Raw genomic sequence first — 18,853 nt, 5'->3', positions numbered from 1 at the left:
GATTTATAAAATGGTTTAGGTGAATTCTTAAAAGTAAACATTATTGCTTATGAAAACGTGCAGAAATCTGAGTGTCACTTTCTTTTGGAATTCACGTCCCCTCCTATCCCTCGGTTGAACTTGATGGACTGATGTCTTTTTATCAACTATATAACCTACAGTGGATATAAAAAGTCTACACACCCCTGTAAAAAAAAATGAGACTAAGATAAATCATTTCAGAACTTTTTCCACCTTTTTAATGTGACCTATAAAATGTACAACTCAATTGAAAAACAAACTGAAATCTTTTAGGTGGAGGGAAGAAAACAAAAAAATAAAATAAAATAATGTGGTTGCATAAGTGTGCACACCTCTTTATAACTGGGGATGTAGCTGTGTTAAGCAAACACATTCACAATCATGTTAAATAGGAGTCAGCATACACCGGCCATCATGTAAAGTGCCTCTGATTAACCCCAAATAAAGTTCTGCTGCTCTAGTTGGTCATTCCTGAAATTTTCTTAGTCGCATCCTACAGCAATAGCCATGGTCCACAGAGAGCTTCCAAAGCATCAGAGGGATCTCGTTGTTAGAAGGTATCAGTCAGGAGAAGGGGACAAAAGAATTTCCAAGGCATTAGATCTACCATGGAACACAGTGAAGACCGTCATCAAGTGGGGAAAATATGGCACAACAGTGACATTACCAAGAACTGGACGTCCCTCCAAAATTGATGAAAAGACGAGAAGAAAACTGGTCTGGGAGGTGACCAAGAGGCCTACAGAAACATTAAAGCAGCTGCAGGATTATCTGGCAAGTACTGGCTGTGTGGTACATGTGACAACAATCTCCCGTATTCTTCATAAGTCTGGGCTATGGGGTAGAGTTTTGGTAAGAAAAGGCTTTCGTCTTGCCAAAGACATCCAAGCCAGGCTACAGTTTTCGAAAAGACATCTGAAGTCTCCCAAAAGCATGTGGGAAAAGGTGTTATGGTCTGATGATGCCAAGGTTGAACTTTTTGGCCATAATTTCAAAAACACTACACATCACCAAAAGAACCCCATCCTCACAGTGAAGCATGGTGGTGGCAGCATCATGCCAAGGGGCTGTTTTTCTTCAGCTTGAACTGGGGCCTTAGTTAAGCTAAGAGGGAATTATGAAGAGTTCCAAATACCAGTCAATATTGGCACAAAACCTTCAGGCGTCTGCTAGAAAGCTGAACATGAACATCTTTCAGCATGACAACAAATCAAAAGGTGCTTCAACAAAGTATTAGTTTAAGGGTGTGCACACTTATGCAACCATATTATTTTATTTTTATATTTATTCTTCCCTCTTCCTAAAATATTTCAGTTTTTTTTTTTTTTTATTGAGTGGTACAGTTTATAGGTCACATTAAAGGTGGAAAAAGTTCTGAAATGATTTATCTTTGTCTCATTTTTTTACATCACAGAAACCTGACATTTTAACAGGGGCGTGTAGACTTTTTATATCCACTGTATGTAACTATGTACCCTAGACCACAGATTTAGTGGACATTATCCGAGATCACACTCCTCTTTAACCCTTGACCACCAGAGTATAACACAGCCCTCTACTACCTTAGACCACCAGGAAATGGTATACCAACTCTTCTTCTACCCTAGACCACCAAAGTAGTTGGCTTTATCCTAGACCACTTCTGCCCTACACCTAATGGAGGGGGCATTATCTTAGACCTTCATGGGATAACGTACGAACATCTCTTCTAGCCTAGACCAGAAGGAAATAACATTGCAACCCTTTTCTTCCCTATACCACCAATGGAGTGAACATTTTCCTGGACTACCAGGGAAAAACAGGGAATTATATATTCTTTTAATTTAAAGGGGTACTCTGGGATTTACATATTGATTACCTATTCTCAGGATAGGTCATCAATATGAGATCGTCAGGGGTCTGACTTCTGTCATCCCTACGGATCAGCTGATTGATGAAGCCGTGGAGCTCCGATTAACGTCACAGCCTCCTCACTGTTTACCTAGAACAGCGCGATCCGTTTGATAGTGGCTGTGCTTGGTATCGCAGCTCAGCCCCTTTGCCCCTTTTATTGCGCCCAATAAAATGACGTCACATAGTACATAAGACCGAAAAAAAGACATTTGTCCATCCAGTTCGGCCTGTTATCCTGCAAGTTGATCCAGAGGAAGGCAAAAAAAAACAAAAAACTGTGAGGTAGAAGCCAATTTTCCCCACTTTAGGGGAATAAAAAATTCCTTCCCGACTCCAATCAGGCATCGGGATAACTCCCTGGATCAACGACCCCTCTCTAGTAGCTATAGCCTGTAATATTATTACACTCCAGAAATACATCCAGGGCCCCTCTAGAACTCTTTTTTAGTGTACTCACCATCACCACCTCCTCAGGCAGAGAGGTCCATAGTCTCACTGCTCTTACCGTAAAGAATCCTCTTCTATGTTTGTGTACAAACCTTCTTCCCTCCAGACGCAGAGGATGTCCCCTCGTCTCAGTCCTCGGGATGAATAGATGATGGGAGAGATCTCTGTACTGACCCCTGATATTTTTATACATAGTAATTAGATCTTCCCTCAGTCGTCTTTTTTCTAAAGTGAATAACCCTAATTTTGATCTTTCAGGGTACTGTAGTTGCCCCAAGTTTCTGCCTTGTTCACAGGAGCCCAGAACTGTACACAGTACTCCATGTGTGGTCTGACTAGCGATTTGTAAAGTGGTAGAACTATGTTCTCATCACGGGCATCTATGCCCCTTTTTGATGCAACCCATTATCTTATTGGCCTTGGCAGCAGCTGCCTGACACTGGTTTTTGCAGCTTAGTTTGCTGTTTATTAAAATTCCTAGATCCTTTTCCATGTCAGTGTTACCGAGTGTTTTACCATTTAGTATGTACAGGTGACTTGCATTATTCCTTCCCATGTGCATAACCTTACATTTGTCAGTGTTAAACCTCATCTGCCACTTCTCTGCCCAAGCCTGCAATCTATCCAGATCCCTCTGTAGTAGTATACTGTCCCCTGCAGTGTATATATACAGTATACCGTCCTCTGTAGTGTATGTATGTATGTGTGTGTGTGTGTGTGATATATAGAGCTGCACGATAAATCGAAAAAATAATCAAATCGCGATAATCGGCAAATGCGATATGGCGATTTGGCCGACCCGAAAATGCAGCGATTATATATAAAGGGGCCCCGCGCACATAACTGCCTTTGCGTGTAAAGTATTTTACTAGTGTGTGTGTGTGTAACAATCTCTCTCCTATTGATAACAGGTCCGGCCTCTGTACTCACTGTCACTATGAATGCACTGCAGCTGAAGTAGGAGGAGCGTTACTAAGTGACGTCAGTCACGCGCCGGCCGGCCAGCTCGCTGCAGAGCATTGCATTCATAGTGACAGTGAGTACAGAGGCCGGACCTGTTATCAATAGGAGAGAGATTGTTACACACACACACACACTAGTAAAATACTTTACACGCAAAGGCAGTTATGTGCGCCGTTTAGGACACATGAGGGGGACCAGCATAAGATGCTATATGTCTTATGCTGGCCCCCCTCATGGCCCTATGTGTCATAGCACAGATCCCCCATAACGGCGCCATCCACAGATCCCCCATAACGGCGTCCTCCACAGATCCCCCATAACGGCGTCCTCCACAGATCCCCCATAACGGCGTCCTCCACAGATCCCCCATAACGGCGTCCTCCACAGATCCCCCCACAACGGCGTCCTCCACAGATCCCCCACAACACGGCGCCCTCCACAGATCCCCCACAACACGGCGCCCTCCACAGATCCCCCACACCACGGCGCCCTCCACAGATCCCCCACAACACGGCGCCCTCCACAGATCCCCCACAACACGGCGCCCTCCACAGATCCCCCACAACACGGCGCCCTCCACAGATCCCCCACAACACGGCGCCCTCCACAGATCCCCCACAACACGGCGCCCTCCACAGATCCCCCACAACACGGCGCCCTCCACAGATCCCCCACAACACGGCGCCTCCACAGATCCCACACACGGCGCCCTCCACAGATCCCCCACAACACGGCGCCCTCCACAGATCCCCCACAACACGGCGCCCTCCACAGATCCCCCACAACACGGCGCCCTCCACAGATCCCCCACAACACGGCGCCCTCCACAGATCCCCCACAACACGGCGCCCTCCACAGATCCCCCACAACACGGCGCCCTCCACAGATCCCCCACAACACGGCGCCCTCCACAGATCCCCCACAACACGGCGCCCTCCACAGATCCCCCACAACACGGCGCCCTCCACAGATCCCCCACAACACGGCGCCCTCCACAGATCCCCCACAACACGGCGCCCTCCACAGATCCCCCACAACACGGCGCCCTCCACAGATCCCCCACAACTATGTCATACCCAGCCGTGTCAGCGGCTCATATGGGAAAATCCAAGCAAATAGACCTCTAGCACAATTCCCTTAAAATATCACATTGCATATCGTTATCGCAATTTTTAGGGCCCTAATCGCAATCGCACAAAATTCCCATATCGTGCAGCCCTAGTGATAGATATAGATAGAGATATATACACAAATTATACTGTCCTCTGTAGTGTGTATATATACAGTATAGCGTCCTCTTCAGTGTCACTTTACACAGTTTAGTGTCATCTGTGAAAATGTATATTTTACTATGCAAGCCTTCTACAAGATCATTAATACATATATTGAAGAGAATAGGGCCCAATACTGACCCCTGAGGTACTCCACTAGTTTTCTATCACTCAGCCAGTTACTTACCCACATACAGACGTTTTCTCCCAGTCCGAGCATTCTCATTTTATATACTAACCTTTTATGTGGTTCAGTGTCAAATGCTTTGGAGAAGTCCAGATATACGACATCCATTGATTCGCCGCTGTCAAGTCTAGAACCTACCTCCTCATAGAAACTGATTAAATTATTTTGGCATGACCGATCCCTCACGAAGCCATGCTGATATGGAGTTATTTGCATATTTCCATTGTACTAGCTCCCACAGAGCTCCACGGCCTGTTTTATACTACTAATCATTGGGTGTCCCGGGAATCGGACCCCTGCCAATCTGATATTGATGACCTATACTGAGGATAGGCCATCAATATGTAAATCCTGGAAAAAAAACTTTTAAAGCACCATTTGAAGGGAACTTTGCCCCCAGACCACTAGGGATACAGATATTAACCCCTCTTTTACCTAGACCACCAAAGACCTAGACCACTTAGAATCAATGTTCAGATGTTCCACCCTACACCACCAATGAAAGGGACAGTACCCTTTACCAGGGATGGTCAACCTGCGGCTCTCCATCTTTTGTAAAACTACAACTCCCACCATGCTCTTCTGTAGGCAGTCTGGGCAAGCTGGGAGTTGTAGTTTTGCAACAGCTGGAGAACCTCAGGTTGGCCATCCCTGCCCTATACCACCAAAGATTTCCATGTTAACCCTCCTCTACATCCAACACAACCAAGGAAACTGCATTAGCCTACACCACCAGGGAATCTAATATTAACCACCCTAGACCACCCACCCTAAACCCCCCCCTTTACCTCGGACCACTAGGGAAGTATTAATTATTCTGAAGTCATCTCTCCTGTGAACCTAGGTGCACCGTTTAGTCTGAAGAAACCCAGAATGGGGATGTCGGGAGATGAGGTCAGCGGTAAATCACGTTTTTCTCACCTCACCGCTCAGTTATTCAGTGGTATAAAAATCTAATGGCAGACCGTTACGTGAAGCGTGCTCTGTCAGCTCGGCTATAATTGATGCTCTTAATACTCTTCCAGTACAGAATGTTTTAGTTTTTTGTTTTTGTTTCTTGTTTTAGGCTGATTTATTGACAAAACAGTTTTGTTTTGTTTTTTTTTTTTTTAAATAGACCTTTTCATTTCGTAAAACCCTCTGCAGCGTCCATTGTGACAGTTTTGACAAAATTAGACGACTTCTTGGAATACTTGAGCGGCTGATCCATTAAAATGCATCTAAATCTTGAAATGCGCGAGCACTTATCTATTTACAGGCAGGTTATTGTGAGCAGAGTGGATTTTTGATGACAGGACACTGTGTACTACGCCAGGCTGTGCTTTTAAAACGACCTAAATAACTGCACTTTAAAGCCGTGTGAATAGTAATTACTCCCGACATGTTAAACATCGGCTAAGAAATGCGTGAGTCTGCGGAGCTAAAACCTGCATGACAATGAAGGCGGAAGTCTGCAACGGGAAATGTACTGAATATACCCTGTCTGTCATAATACGCATCAGACGTACACAATGTCCTCTGATCCCAGTCATGTATCATACACACTCAGAGTACACTAACAAGTAAATAATGTATGTACACTGTGACTGCACCAGCAGAATAGTGAGTGCAGCTCTGGAGTATAATACAGGATGTAACTCAGGATCAGTACAGGATAAGTAATGTATGTACACAGTGACTCCACCAGCAGAATAGTGAGTGCAGCTCTGGAGTATAATACAGGATGTAACTCAGGATCAGTACTGGATAAGTAATGTAATGTATGTACACAGTGACTGCACCAGCAGAATAGTGAGTGCAGCTCTGGAGTATAATACAGGATGTAACTCAGGATCAGTACTGGATAAGTAATGTAATGTATGTACACAGTGACTGCACCAGCAGAATAGTGAGTGCAGCTCTGGGGTATAATACAGGATGTAACTCAGGATCAGTACAGGATAAGTAATGTATGTACACAGTGACTCCACCAGCAGAATAGTGAGTGCAGCTCTGGAGTATAATACAGGATGTAACTCAGGATAAGTAATGTATGTACACAGTGACTGCACCAGCAGAATAATGTCATGCCCGGCTCTGACTATGTGCGGAGGTCGGCCAGAATAGCAGCACGTCTTTAGTGTTTGTTTTGTAGTCGTGCTGGATCCGCCTCCCATCAGGTGCACTGGGTGGGGTCATTAGTTTAAATGGCTCTCATTTCCAGTGCTCTGAGCGGGTTATAGAAATCAGTCTGGCCTAGGAAGCAAGCAAGCAAGGAATGTTCTGTCCCAGCTCTGTTAAGATAAGTGTGGTTTCTGTTCTTGTTTGCTGTTTTAGTTGTGTTGATATCTTCTCTCCCATCCAGGTTCTGTGCGAGCAGGCTGCTCCTATTTCCCCTTTTCACCATCTTTGGGAAGTTAGGGTGTATTAGCCTAGGCACGAGGACACAGCATTCCTACCACCAAGGTCTGCCTGTGGGCTGAGCAGTGCAGGGAGAGAGGTCAGGGATTAGCTAGGAGGTGACCCTTCCCCTGCTTCTCGCTCAGAGCCTGGTTGTTGGTTTTTCTGTGTGTTGGAGTGCTTGTCCGCCGTGAAAAATAGTGAGTGCAGCTCTGGAGTATAATACAGGATGTAACTCGGGATCAGTACAGGATAAGTAATGTAATGTACACAGTGACTCCACCAGCAGAATAGTGAGTGTAGCACTGGAGTATAATACAGGATGTAACTCAGGATCAGTACAGGATAAGTAATGTATGTACACAGTGACTCCACCAGCAGAATAGTGAGTGCAGCTCTGGAGTATAATACAGGATGTAATGTAGGATCCGTACAGGATAAATAATGTTTGTAATCACTGTGTTAAATTGCTGGACAGATAATAGCAGTGCTGGGTGGATGAGACATTACATAGCACACATTGAAATCAGTTATGGGCTCCTAATTGTGGCTCCTCCATCTGGCAAATGGTGAGGAATCGCTCCCCCATTTGTATTATTCTAATACGGGCAAATATTACAGCCCCTTTAACCTACCGGTAATACTCCAGTCCGGCGAACGTCCTCTTACCCTTAGGTATGAGATGATGAGAGTAGTTGCAGTAGTATTGGATTCTTCATCATTTATTCCTATATCACAGTTTTGCTTTTCCGTGTTCATTCTGCTTCTGGAGATTACATGAATCCCTCGTCTAGACACCACTTCCCCTCCGCTGTTTATGTACATATATAATGGCTCTATACTGCTTGATTTCACGGCTATTTTTAGAGTTGTGGATTTAAAATTTAAAGGGCTATTCCAGTTTCTGCAAATCGATGTTATTCTATGTATAATGATAAGCGATTCAATTCCCCAATATACTTTCTGTACAAACATAAAGGGGTTCAGACCCCAGACCCCTGAAGTCATTCAGTACCCAGATCAGATTCCTAAACCTGTCAAGACCCAAGGTCAGACGCCCACATGCATTTAGCCCCCTAAACTCATTCACATCCAGGTGAGATCGGACCCCAGACCAGCTCCTAAAATTAACCCTTTACCGGTTTGGGCTTTCTGAGCGAGGCACAGTTCTGCCATTTTAGCTCAATGGCTATAACTATACAGTGAGGAACAGAAGTATTTAAACACCCTGCGATTTTAGCAAGTTCTCCCACTCAGAAATCATGGAGGGGTCGGTCTGAAATTCACATTGTAGGTGCATTCCCACCCTGAGAGACAGAATTCAACAACCAAAAATCCAGGAAATCACATTGTATGATTTTTAAAGATTTTTTTTTTGTCTTCCACTGCTGAACATAAGTATTTGAACACCTGAGAAATTCTGTGTTTAATATTTGGTACATGAGTCTTTGTTTGCAATCACAGAGGTCAGACGTTTCCTGCTGTTCTTGACCAGGTTTGCACACACTGCAACAGGGATTTTGGTTGACTCCTCCACACAGATCTCTTCCAGATCTGTCAGGTTTCGGGGCTGTCACCGATCAACAAAGAATTTCAGCTCCCTCCAAAGATGTTCTATTGGATTTAGGTCTGGAGACTGGCTAGGCCACTCCAGAACCTTGATATGCTTCTTACGGAGCCGCTCCTTGGTTATCCTAGCTGTGTGCTTCGGGTCGTTGTCATGTTGGAAGACCCAGCCACAACCCATCTTCAATGCTCTGACCGAGGGAAGGAGGTTGTTGCTCAAAATCTCACAATAAATGGCCCCATTCATCCTCTCCTTGATACAGTGCAGTCGTCCTGTCCCCTTCGCAGAAAAGCACCCCCAAAGCCTGATGTTACCCCCCCCCCCCCATGCTTTACAGTATGGATGGTGTTCTTGGGATGCAACTCATCCTTCTTTTTCCTCCAAACACGACGAGTGAAGTTTAGATAAAAAAGTTCTACTTTGGTCTCCTCTGATCACGTTACTTTCTCCCATGCCTCCTCTGGATCATCCAGATGGTCATTGGCAAACTTCAGACGGGCCTGGACATGTGATGACTTGAGCAGGGGAACCTTCCGTGCAATGCATGATCTGAAACCATGACAGCGTAATGTTCTACCGACAGTGACCTCTGAAGCTGTGGTCCCAGCTCTCTTCATGTCATTGACCAGCTCCTCCCTTGGAGTTCTGGGCTGATTCCTCACCTTTCTTATCATCAGTGATACCCCACGAGGTGAGATCTTGCATGGAGCCCCAGTCCGAGGGAGATTAACAGTCATCTTCAGCCTCTTCCATTTTCTAACAGTTTCTCCAACAGTTGATCTATTTTCACCAATTGGCAATTGCCCCGTACCCTTTCCAGCCTTGTGGAGGTCCACAATTTTGTCTCTGGTGTCTTTTGGCAGCTCTTTGGTCTTGCCCATGGTAGTAGTTGGCGTCTGACTGACTGACTGTGAGGTGGACAGGGGTCTTTAAAGAGCTCAGACAGGTGCTACTAAGTTAGATTAATGAGTGGAGTAGAGGTGGACTATTTAAAGGCACAGTAACAGGTCTTTGAGAGCCAGAATTCTTGCTGTTTCTCAGATGTTCAGCAGTGCAAGACAAAAACATTGTTTAAAAGTCCTACAATGTGATTTCCAGAATTTTTTTGGTATTTTTTTTATTCTGTCTCTGAGTGGGAATGCACCTACAATGTGAATTTCAGACCCCTCCATGATCTCTAAGTGGGAAAACTTGAAAAATCGCAGGGTGTTCAAATACTTATGTTCCTCACTGTATATACTGATTCTTGTAGTATTTTTTTTTTGTTTGTTTGACCTATACATTTTTTATTTATTTATTTTTTTTTATGCTTTTTGTCGTTTTTTAGTTTGAAAAAGTAGTAATTTTTTTTTTATATATATATTTTAGCTATATTTTTCTGATGATACGATTTTCCTTTAAAAGATAACTGTCACACTTAGACCCTAATTTCAATTTTTATATATGTAGTTACTAATAACATGATATTCCAGAATCAGTTACTATTATACTGACTTACCCCATATTTAATAAGATTCAGCCCTTAGCAACCAGTCTGCATAAAACTGCAATTTCTCTATTTAGTTAAGATGGCCGCCACTGCCCTCACCCTGAGGCTAATCCCGCCTGCCCTCACTAGCCAGTAACAATAGCCCCCCAAAAGTGTCAGTAACCAGAGCCCTCCCCCCCTAAAGGGTTAATCTCCTGCAGCACAAAGGGGTCCTCTTACCACATGTTGCTTTCATTTATACACTGAGCAGATGGCAGATCTCCCTTCCCTGGTCTGCGCTGCTTCAACTCTGCATTCTCCAAGTCTGCTGAGCGAGGGAGCGTCTGCCAAGCGCAGGGACAGGGAGAAGTGCACACAGCCCAGGCACTGTTATCAGCTGCTGGAGAGGACCTGGCTTTAATCATTTACTTACAGTCCCTGGCTGTCAGGAATGTGACCTTGCACGCTGCGTGCTTCTGCATCCTCCATGCTTCAACACATAGACGGACCATGCCTAGCAACACATAGACGGACCATGCCTAGCAACCCTATTTTAAGCACAGGTAAAAGTAGGCAGTACAGGGAACAAAACTGTGGAATTAAGGGGTAATTGAATACACAGTGAAAAGTTTAAATAGGGCCACCAAGGAGATATTAATCACCACAATCCAATACTCCAAAACAAAAATAATATGACAGTTATACTGTAAAGGGCTATTCCCATTTGGGACAGTGATGGATAGTGTCAGATAGGGGCAGGTTCCTAAATGGAACCACTTGAGCAGAGGGCAGTCACACATGCGCGGCCGCCCTCCTTTCACTGCTTTGGAAGTTTCGTCTATTTCTGGCAGTCCCGTAGTGATGAGTGGAGAGCAATCACATGACCACTGGGACCAGTAGAGGCAGTGATGGGGGATCGGCTCTTTTAATTATTATTATTTTATTTTTTTTACCCATTCTGAGCTCGAAGCCATCAATTCATTTCTGTTAGAGAAAAATATACTGTGGACTTACCGCTCCCGTATCCTCTTCCAAGCGCAGCCGCTGCATTCAATGCTAGACCCTGAGTGCCAGGCCCCGGCATTAGTTGCTTCCTCTTTCTTTGTGTCTCTGGTCAGTTCTGGGGGGCCCAGACATGTGGACCCCGGTGCACCAGTTGTGAGGAGCGCCGATGTTCGTGCTTCTCAGTGATGCGAATGGTGGGGTTTGTCTGGGGCGAACCTGTAGTGCCAGATGGCCATGTGTCACATCAAATGCCCCCTATCGATTTTTATGGTGATTTTTTTAATTTTTTAATTTTTTATCTTTTAATTGGTGGTCAGTGCCAACCCATTGGTGGTCAGTGCCAACCCGTTGGTAGTCCCAGGAGCTGGATCCTCACAGTGAAGTTTATAATCCGCACCGTTTATTCTTTGCAATTTCGTACGAATAAGACATTCATCTTATTTCTGTGACATTTCCCTCACACCTGTGGTACTGCCGTTATGCAAGGAATGACGCAGGAAAATCACGGAAAATTCCAGTAGTGTTAACAGCGGGGATATCCAGGAGTAATAAGTCAACGAAGGACTGGGCGACCCACTACACACCTGCCTGCAGTGAGCTAGCAGGTCAGAGTATCCATCTCCCCACAGTAATATACGTCATATATAAGCCCCTGAGCTGTTTCCTGGTCTGCCAGTCCTCTGACCAGACTATCACCCAGCTTTCCCTGGACCCTAAGAGAAATGCACTTCTACTCTGTTCTGTAGAATTGTATATCTCGTACTGCTGTGTCTGTGGAAACGTCAGTCTTCACTGTACTACTGGCATTCTATTCTTGAACTAGGAGGCTATGGACACACTTATTGGTCCTGCAGTGCAGAATTGTAAAAAGTCAGACAAATATTTTTTCGGAGGAAAAAAGTGCGTGTGATTCACAAGGCAGTATCTTGTGTAATCCGGACCGCACCCGCCAAGTGCACAGACCAATTACAGTAAAGTTTGTAGGTTTTTGTCTGACATTCACTCAAATGAAGTGGTACATAAAAAAATGGATGCACGTGGGGGTCCAGATATGGAATTGAAAATGGCAGTCTGAAGATATGACAAGCCCTCATCAAAAAGACGCTCTGCGGATGCTGAGGTGTGTATAATGAGGTTCTGCAGCAGCTGAGGTGTCTATTATGAGGTTCTGCAGCAGCTGAGGTGTGTATAATGAGGTTCTGCAGCAGCTGAGGTGTGTATAATGAGGTTCTGCAGCAGCTGAGGTGTGTATAATGAGGTTCTGCAGCAGCTGAGGTGTCTATTATGAGGTTCTGCAGCAGCTGAGGTGTGTATTATGATGTACTGCAGCAGCTGAGGTATGTATTATGAGGTTCTGAAGCAGCTGAGGTGTGTAGTATGAGGTTCTGCAGCGGCTGAGGTGTGTATTATAAGGTTCTGCAGCAGCTGAGGGGTGTACTATGAGGTTCTGCAGCAGCTGAGGGGTGTACTATGAGGTTCTAAAGCAGCTGAGGTGTGTATTATGAGGTTCTGCAGCAGCTGAGGTGTGTATTGAGGTTCTGCAGCAGCTGAGGTATGTATTATGAGCTTCTGAAGCAGCTGAGGTGTGTAGTATGAGGTTCTGCAGCGGCTGAGGTGTGTATTATAAGGTTCTGCAGCAGCTGAGGGGTGTACTATGAGGTTCTGCAGCAGCTGAGGGGTGTACTATGAGGTTCTAAAGCAGCTGAGGTGTGTATTATGAGGTTCTGCAGCAGCTGAGGGGTGTACTATGAGGTTCTAAAGCAGCTGAGGTGTGTATTATGAGGTTCTGCAGCAGCTGAGGTGTGTATTGAGTTCTGTCAGACGATCAGATACTACATCTCTCTTGGAGAAGGAAGATTTTCCATTGATTCACGACTCTTGGCCCATTCTGCCATTAATCACTATACTACAGTTATTGATATTGTGCCAGGAGAGAGCGGCGCACGTCAGAAGATGCAGCCCACTCCTCCTCGTCACCCAGTGGCCATAACCGACCTTTGTATTGCGGAGCCTCTCCTGCCAAAGAACGAAGCTGAATGAAGGTGCACAGGAATCCGGAACAAATCCTATTTGTACAGACGGACTGTTCTGTTATAATGGAGCGCTGCACTTTGTGGGCACCGGGACCGGCACTGGGAATTGTGGGGGTCATGATCAGTGGGAGGTCCAGTGGTTAGATCCCTACCAGTCAAACACCTCTTGCCTATCCACAGGGACAAGCCTGCTGATTGCACACAATCCTAAGTTTTATATCCTGTACTATGTACTACAGAGCTGCACTCATTGTTCTCACTGGTAACTCCTCCAGCAGAATATTGAGTGCTGCTCTGTAGTATAATAGAGTATGTAACTCAGGATCAGTACAGGATAAGTAATGTATGTACACAGTGACTCCACCAGCAGAATAGTGAGTGCAGCTCTGGAGTATAATACAGGATAAGTAATGTAATGTATGTACACAGTGACTGCACCAGCAGAATAGTGAGTGCAGCTCTGGAGTATAATACAGGATTTAACTCAGGATCAGTACAGGATAAGTAATGTACTGTATGTACACAGTGACTGCACCAGCAGAATAGTGAGTGCAGCTCTGGAGTATAATACAGGATGTAACTCAGGATCAGTACAGGATAAGTAATGTATGTACACAGTGACTCCACCAGCAGAATAGTGAGTGCAGCTCTGGAGTATAATACAGGACGTAACTCAGGATCAGTACAGGATAAGTAATGTATGTACACAGTGACTCCACCAGCAGAATAGTGAGTGCAGCTCTGGAGTATAATACAGGATAAGTAATGTAATGTATGTACACAGTGACTGCACCAGCAGAATAGTGAGTGCAGCTCTGGAGTATAATACAGGATATAACTCAGGATCAGTACAGGATAAGTAATGTACTGTATGTACACAGTGACTGCACCAGCAGAATAGTGAGTGCAGCTCTGGAGTATAATACAGGATGTAACTCAGGATCATGTTTTCTTTTTCTTCAGAAAATACCAAAGCCCGCAGCCATGAGTTTGCAGAGAAGAATGCCCTTGAGAAGTATGAATACGTCCTCCACCCGCGTACTACGGGGTTCACCTTCATCGTGCATCGCCTGAGAGAAGGTAATTTTTTATTTTACATTTTTGCAATGAGCGTGGAATATGATTACGTGTTAGGGTCGCCTCTCTTATCCTTCTACATCACTGAGTGTCTCTGCTGTGAAGTGGGCTGGGATCAGGCTGTAGGAGTGATGTCCGCAGCACAGAGTGTTTCAGGAGAAGAGTGCGCTGATCCTTGTTGTTAGCTCTTTAATATTGTTTTTCAGAAAGACTTTCCAGTATTCTTCGCGATTCAGCTTCTCAAAGTTCCAAGATCTCTGCCTGCTGTCAGTGAATAGACGCTAAAAACCTGCCTAGAGCTAAAGCTGTGTTCAGACATGGTGCTTTTGGTGCAGACTCCACCACGAAAGTTTGGGGCAAATGACACTGTAACATGAGGACTGCACTGATACATTGTGTCAGTCTGGAGCCCACAGAGGATTGGCTAGACTAGATACAAGTGTAACAAACCCTCAGCTGTGAGAGCACAACTTCTTTCTCATATACAGTTAGGAAGGTCCTATCTAATGACTTCTCTGAGCAGAGGTTTTGTTATAATTGCGTCAAGTATAGACGGTCCTCTGATAAATCTTACCTGCACTGATACATTGTAGCAAATGTGCTGCCCATTTGTGTCGAATTAGGCCTTCAAGTCTCTAGGTGCTTCCACTTCCTTACAGCAAGCAGAGATGTTGCAAATGTTGTAGAAGCGCAAAGAATATTTTAATAGGCTCTTGTTTTGCTTGCGGACTTCATTGTACTGGATGTACCCAGGACGTGTCGAGATTAATGGAGGAAGGGAAGGGGGGGTGGAGGGGTTAAATGCAGGATCCGTAAATTTCCACCCTGGAAAGGGACACTCGGTCACGTCTTGAGGTTAGATGCTGCAGACGTCTCCGGCCCTTTCCTCGCAGTCAGCCCGCAGATCGTTTTTGCATGGTTCAGCAGAAAATCTTTGTTTCAGTGACAGCTTTTATCCCTCGGTGGCTCTCGTGTGAATTCATTCCGGCTCTTGGCAGCCTCCGATCCTCGGGGAGAAAGAAAACCGAGCGGCGAACATTATTCTACTCTAAAAATAGGGCGGCAAATATAGTCACAGGGATGAAAATCTGCGAAAATAAGAGCGGCCGGATGGAGCGGAGACGGGGCTCCTGGAAACGGATTTGAAGCTAAATCTCCCGGGATCCTGTGTGGAGGACCATAGACGGTGCGCTCGTTGGTTTGTGTAGCCTGCATTGGGAGAATCGGGGTGTGATGGACCCCGGGGGCAATGCGGGAGCATCATCCAGGCCTGGGCCAAAGGCAGCTGCAGCAGGGTTTGCTGGTGAATTGGCTGCAGTGCTGCATGTGACCAGTAGAGGGAGACTCCTCCCTGCCTGAGACCTTTCTGCAAATGGCCCCCAAGGCCAAACTGGTGTAGAAAATGCCACGCCCTCTTTTTTCCGCCACCTTGGAAAAATGGTTTGCACTGGGAAAAGTTGTAGATTCGGCCGTAAATATCCCCTGCGACCAAATCTGCGGCAAAGGTATGCCAATAATAATTGACCCCCTATATTTATTTATGTTGTACATCTTTTTTCAGCTTCTGCTTGCTGACCTGCAGTGTAAAGAATGGAGGTTTTTCATTCTGATTGTCAAGGCAGCCTCCAGAGCCATGTGCAGATCTGTACCGGTATTGTGTTTTCTCCATTTTTTTCTGCTTCTTATGTAACGTACAGTGTTTGCCATAGCATCCAGGATGAAGGCCTCCATTCTTTACACTGCAGTCAAATTTGAATCTTGTTTAAATGAAGCTGCTGCAGGGGTCAGATGTTATCCTTGGGGTGAGCGTTATACAGCTGCACGTTTTCCCAGCTGAATCTGCAAACTAGAGTGCAGATTTAGTTTTGTTGCCTAGCAACATCCCCGTCCAGCAGTGGTGACTACCCTGGATCCCCGGCTCTTGTAGATATCATGGTGGTCACCTTCTATAATACAAGAGTATTGGCTCCTGGTGACAAGCACGATGATAACGCCGGTCTCTAAAGTGCCGTGTCCCACATTTATGGCGCGTGCGGCAGATTACAGCGGGAGGGGTGTAGCTAAGCAGATTGCGCCAGGTTCACAATGGAGTAGCGCCTTTTATCTGGCGCAGTCTAAGCGTGCACTAGTACGGCAGCCATTGATCGCGTTCAGCGTGCCACGAGCCACCACAGATGTTTTAAGCACTGTTGGGGTAAAGTTGTGCCGAAATCTGCGTCTTGCTCACCTTCACAGGTAGGGTCTTGATGCCAGCCCTCGCCCTGGTGGGGTGGCGTTAACCCCAGTGTCACAGCTGATTACAGCTCTGAAGCTCTCAGACCCCCTCCACCCAGTCATCAGCCCTGGTGCTGTCCCAGGTCAGGGGGGAGGGGGCGCTCTCTTATCATCGGGTCCAATGAGTTTCCTCTGGGGCAGTCATCCCCAACCCGTGGAACCCCCGCTGTTTAAAAACTACAACCCCCATTATTCGCTGAGAGCCACAGGAACGTTATTCTTGTGGGTCAGGATCTGTATAAACTGGAAAGTCTCCAGACAGAAAAACGACTTAAAGATGCAGATTAAAATATCAGGTCTTTTATTTTTTTATCATCCCATCTTATGCCTCTATGTATCCCAAAAACACCGGCAGCCCGCACCCCTATTATTCCCGGAGATAAGACTAATGGGAGAATATAATTAGCTGGTCGGTGTAATCGTTTTATTACACAGTGCCATCCAGTGTTCACAAGTGGTACTGACAGGAGGCACGGCCACTCCAAACATATCCCAAAGCCGCATAGGACACTTAGACATATGGCAACTCGTACATACTGTATACTCCTACTTCTTGTATACAGTGATATGGAGCATGCTGGTATAACCTGGGCATCTCCTGTATATAATTATATATGTACAGCTGGTATAACCCGGGCATCTCCTGTATATAATTATATATGTACAGCTGGTATAACCTGAGCATCTCCTGTATATAATTATATATGTACAGCTGGTATAAGTTATATATCTTCTTGTATATAGTGATATGGAGCATGCTGGTATAACCTGGGCATCTCCTGTATATAATTATATATGTACAGCTGGTATAACCTGGGCATCTCCTGTATATAATTATATATGTACAGCTGGTATAACCTGGGCATCTCCTGTTTATTATTATACATGTACAGCTGGTATAACCTGGGCATCTCCTGTATATAGTTATATATGTACAGCTGGTATAACCTGGGCATCTCCTGTTTATTATTATATATGTACAGCTGGTATAAGTTATACATCTTCTTGTATATAGTGATGGACCATTCTGATATAACCTGGGCATCTCCTGTATATAGTTATATGTACAGCTGGTATAAGTTATACATCTTCTTGTATATAGTGATATGGACCATGCTGGTATAACCTGGGCATCTCCTGTATATAATTATATATGTACAGCTGGTATAACCTGGGCATCTCCTGTATATAATTATATATGTGTACAGCTGGTATAAGTTATACATCTTCTTGTATATAGTGATATGGAGCATGCTGGTATAACCTGGGCATCTCCTGTATATAATTATATATGTACAGCTGGTATAACCTGGGTATCTCCTGTATATAATTATATATGTACAGCTGGTATAAGTTATACATCTTCTTGTATATAGTGATATGGAGCATGCTGGTATAACCTGGGCATCTCCTGTATATAATTATATATGTACAGCTGGTATAACCTGGGCATCTCCTGTATATAATTATATATGTACAGCTGGTATAACCTGGGCATCTCCTGTTTATTATTATACATGTACAGCTGGTATAACCTGGGCATCTCCTGTATATAATGATATATGTACAGCTGGTATAACCCGGGCATCTCCTGTATATTATTATATATGTACAGCTGGTATAAGTTATACATCTTCTTGTATATAGTGATGGACCATTCTGATATAACCTGGGCATCTCCTGTATATAGTTATATATGTACAGCTGGTATAAGTTATACATCTTCTTGTATATAGTGATATGGACCATGCTGGTATAACCTGGGCATCTCCTGTATATAATTATATATGTACAGCTGGTATAACCTGGGCATCTCCTGTATATAATTATATATGTGTACAGCTGGTATAAGTTATACATCTTCTTGTATATAGTGATGGACCATTCTGATATAACCTGGGTATTTCCTCTCGGAGTCACACATGGACACTGGCAGGCTGATGCCTCTGATCCTGTATAGTCGGAGCAGTCTTATCTTCTCCTGTACCCAGCTGTGAAGGATGCCTCGTTCTGCCAGCGGCAGCTGGGCCCGCTGACTGCCATCACTTATCATGTTGGCAATGGAAAGCTGTCTGCGGGCTCCAGGAACCAGACTGCCAATTACAGAGAACAATTGTGCAGCTCTCCTTGTAGGATTCGCTCATCCAAGTGACTTTCTGCCTCCTTTATTTCTCATTTTCCGCTACGATTGTTCAGGACAAGGGCAGAACAATGTGTCACCTTACTGAGCGCTAAAACCTAGCAAATATTACCGAGAAAACTGTATAT

The 18,853-nt window shown here is 44.9% G+C and overlaps 1 protein-coding gene across 5 annotated transcripts in view; it reads left to right on the top strand.

Annotated features, from left to right (window-relative positions):
* LCLAT1 (lysocardiolipin acyltransferase 1) overlaps window positions 1-18,853 on the top strand; it is a 92,826-nt gene that overhangs the window by 40,567 nt on the left and 33,406 nt on the right. For all 5 annotated transcript variants that reach the window (XM_044289448.1, XM_044289446.1, XM_044289447.1 and 2 more), the window contains exon 5: window positions 14,198-14,314. In XM_044289448.1, the coding sequence (XP_044145383.1) occupies window positions 14,198-14,314 (117 nt within the window). The remainder of the gene's footprint in view (window positions 1-14,197; window positions 14,315-18,853) is intronic.

Source organism: Bufo gargarizans, chromosome 4, assembly GCF_014858855.1.
Source record: "Bufo gargarizans isolate SCDJY-AF-19 chromosome 4, ASM1485885v1, whole genome shotgun sequence".
In the NCBI taxonomy this organism is placed as follows: Eukaryota; Metazoa; Chordata; class Amphibia; order Anura; family Bufonidae; genus Bufo; species Bufo gargarizans.
Note: the sequence above shows the minus strand (reverse complement) of the source record. Positions and strands in the feature narration are given on the sequence as shown.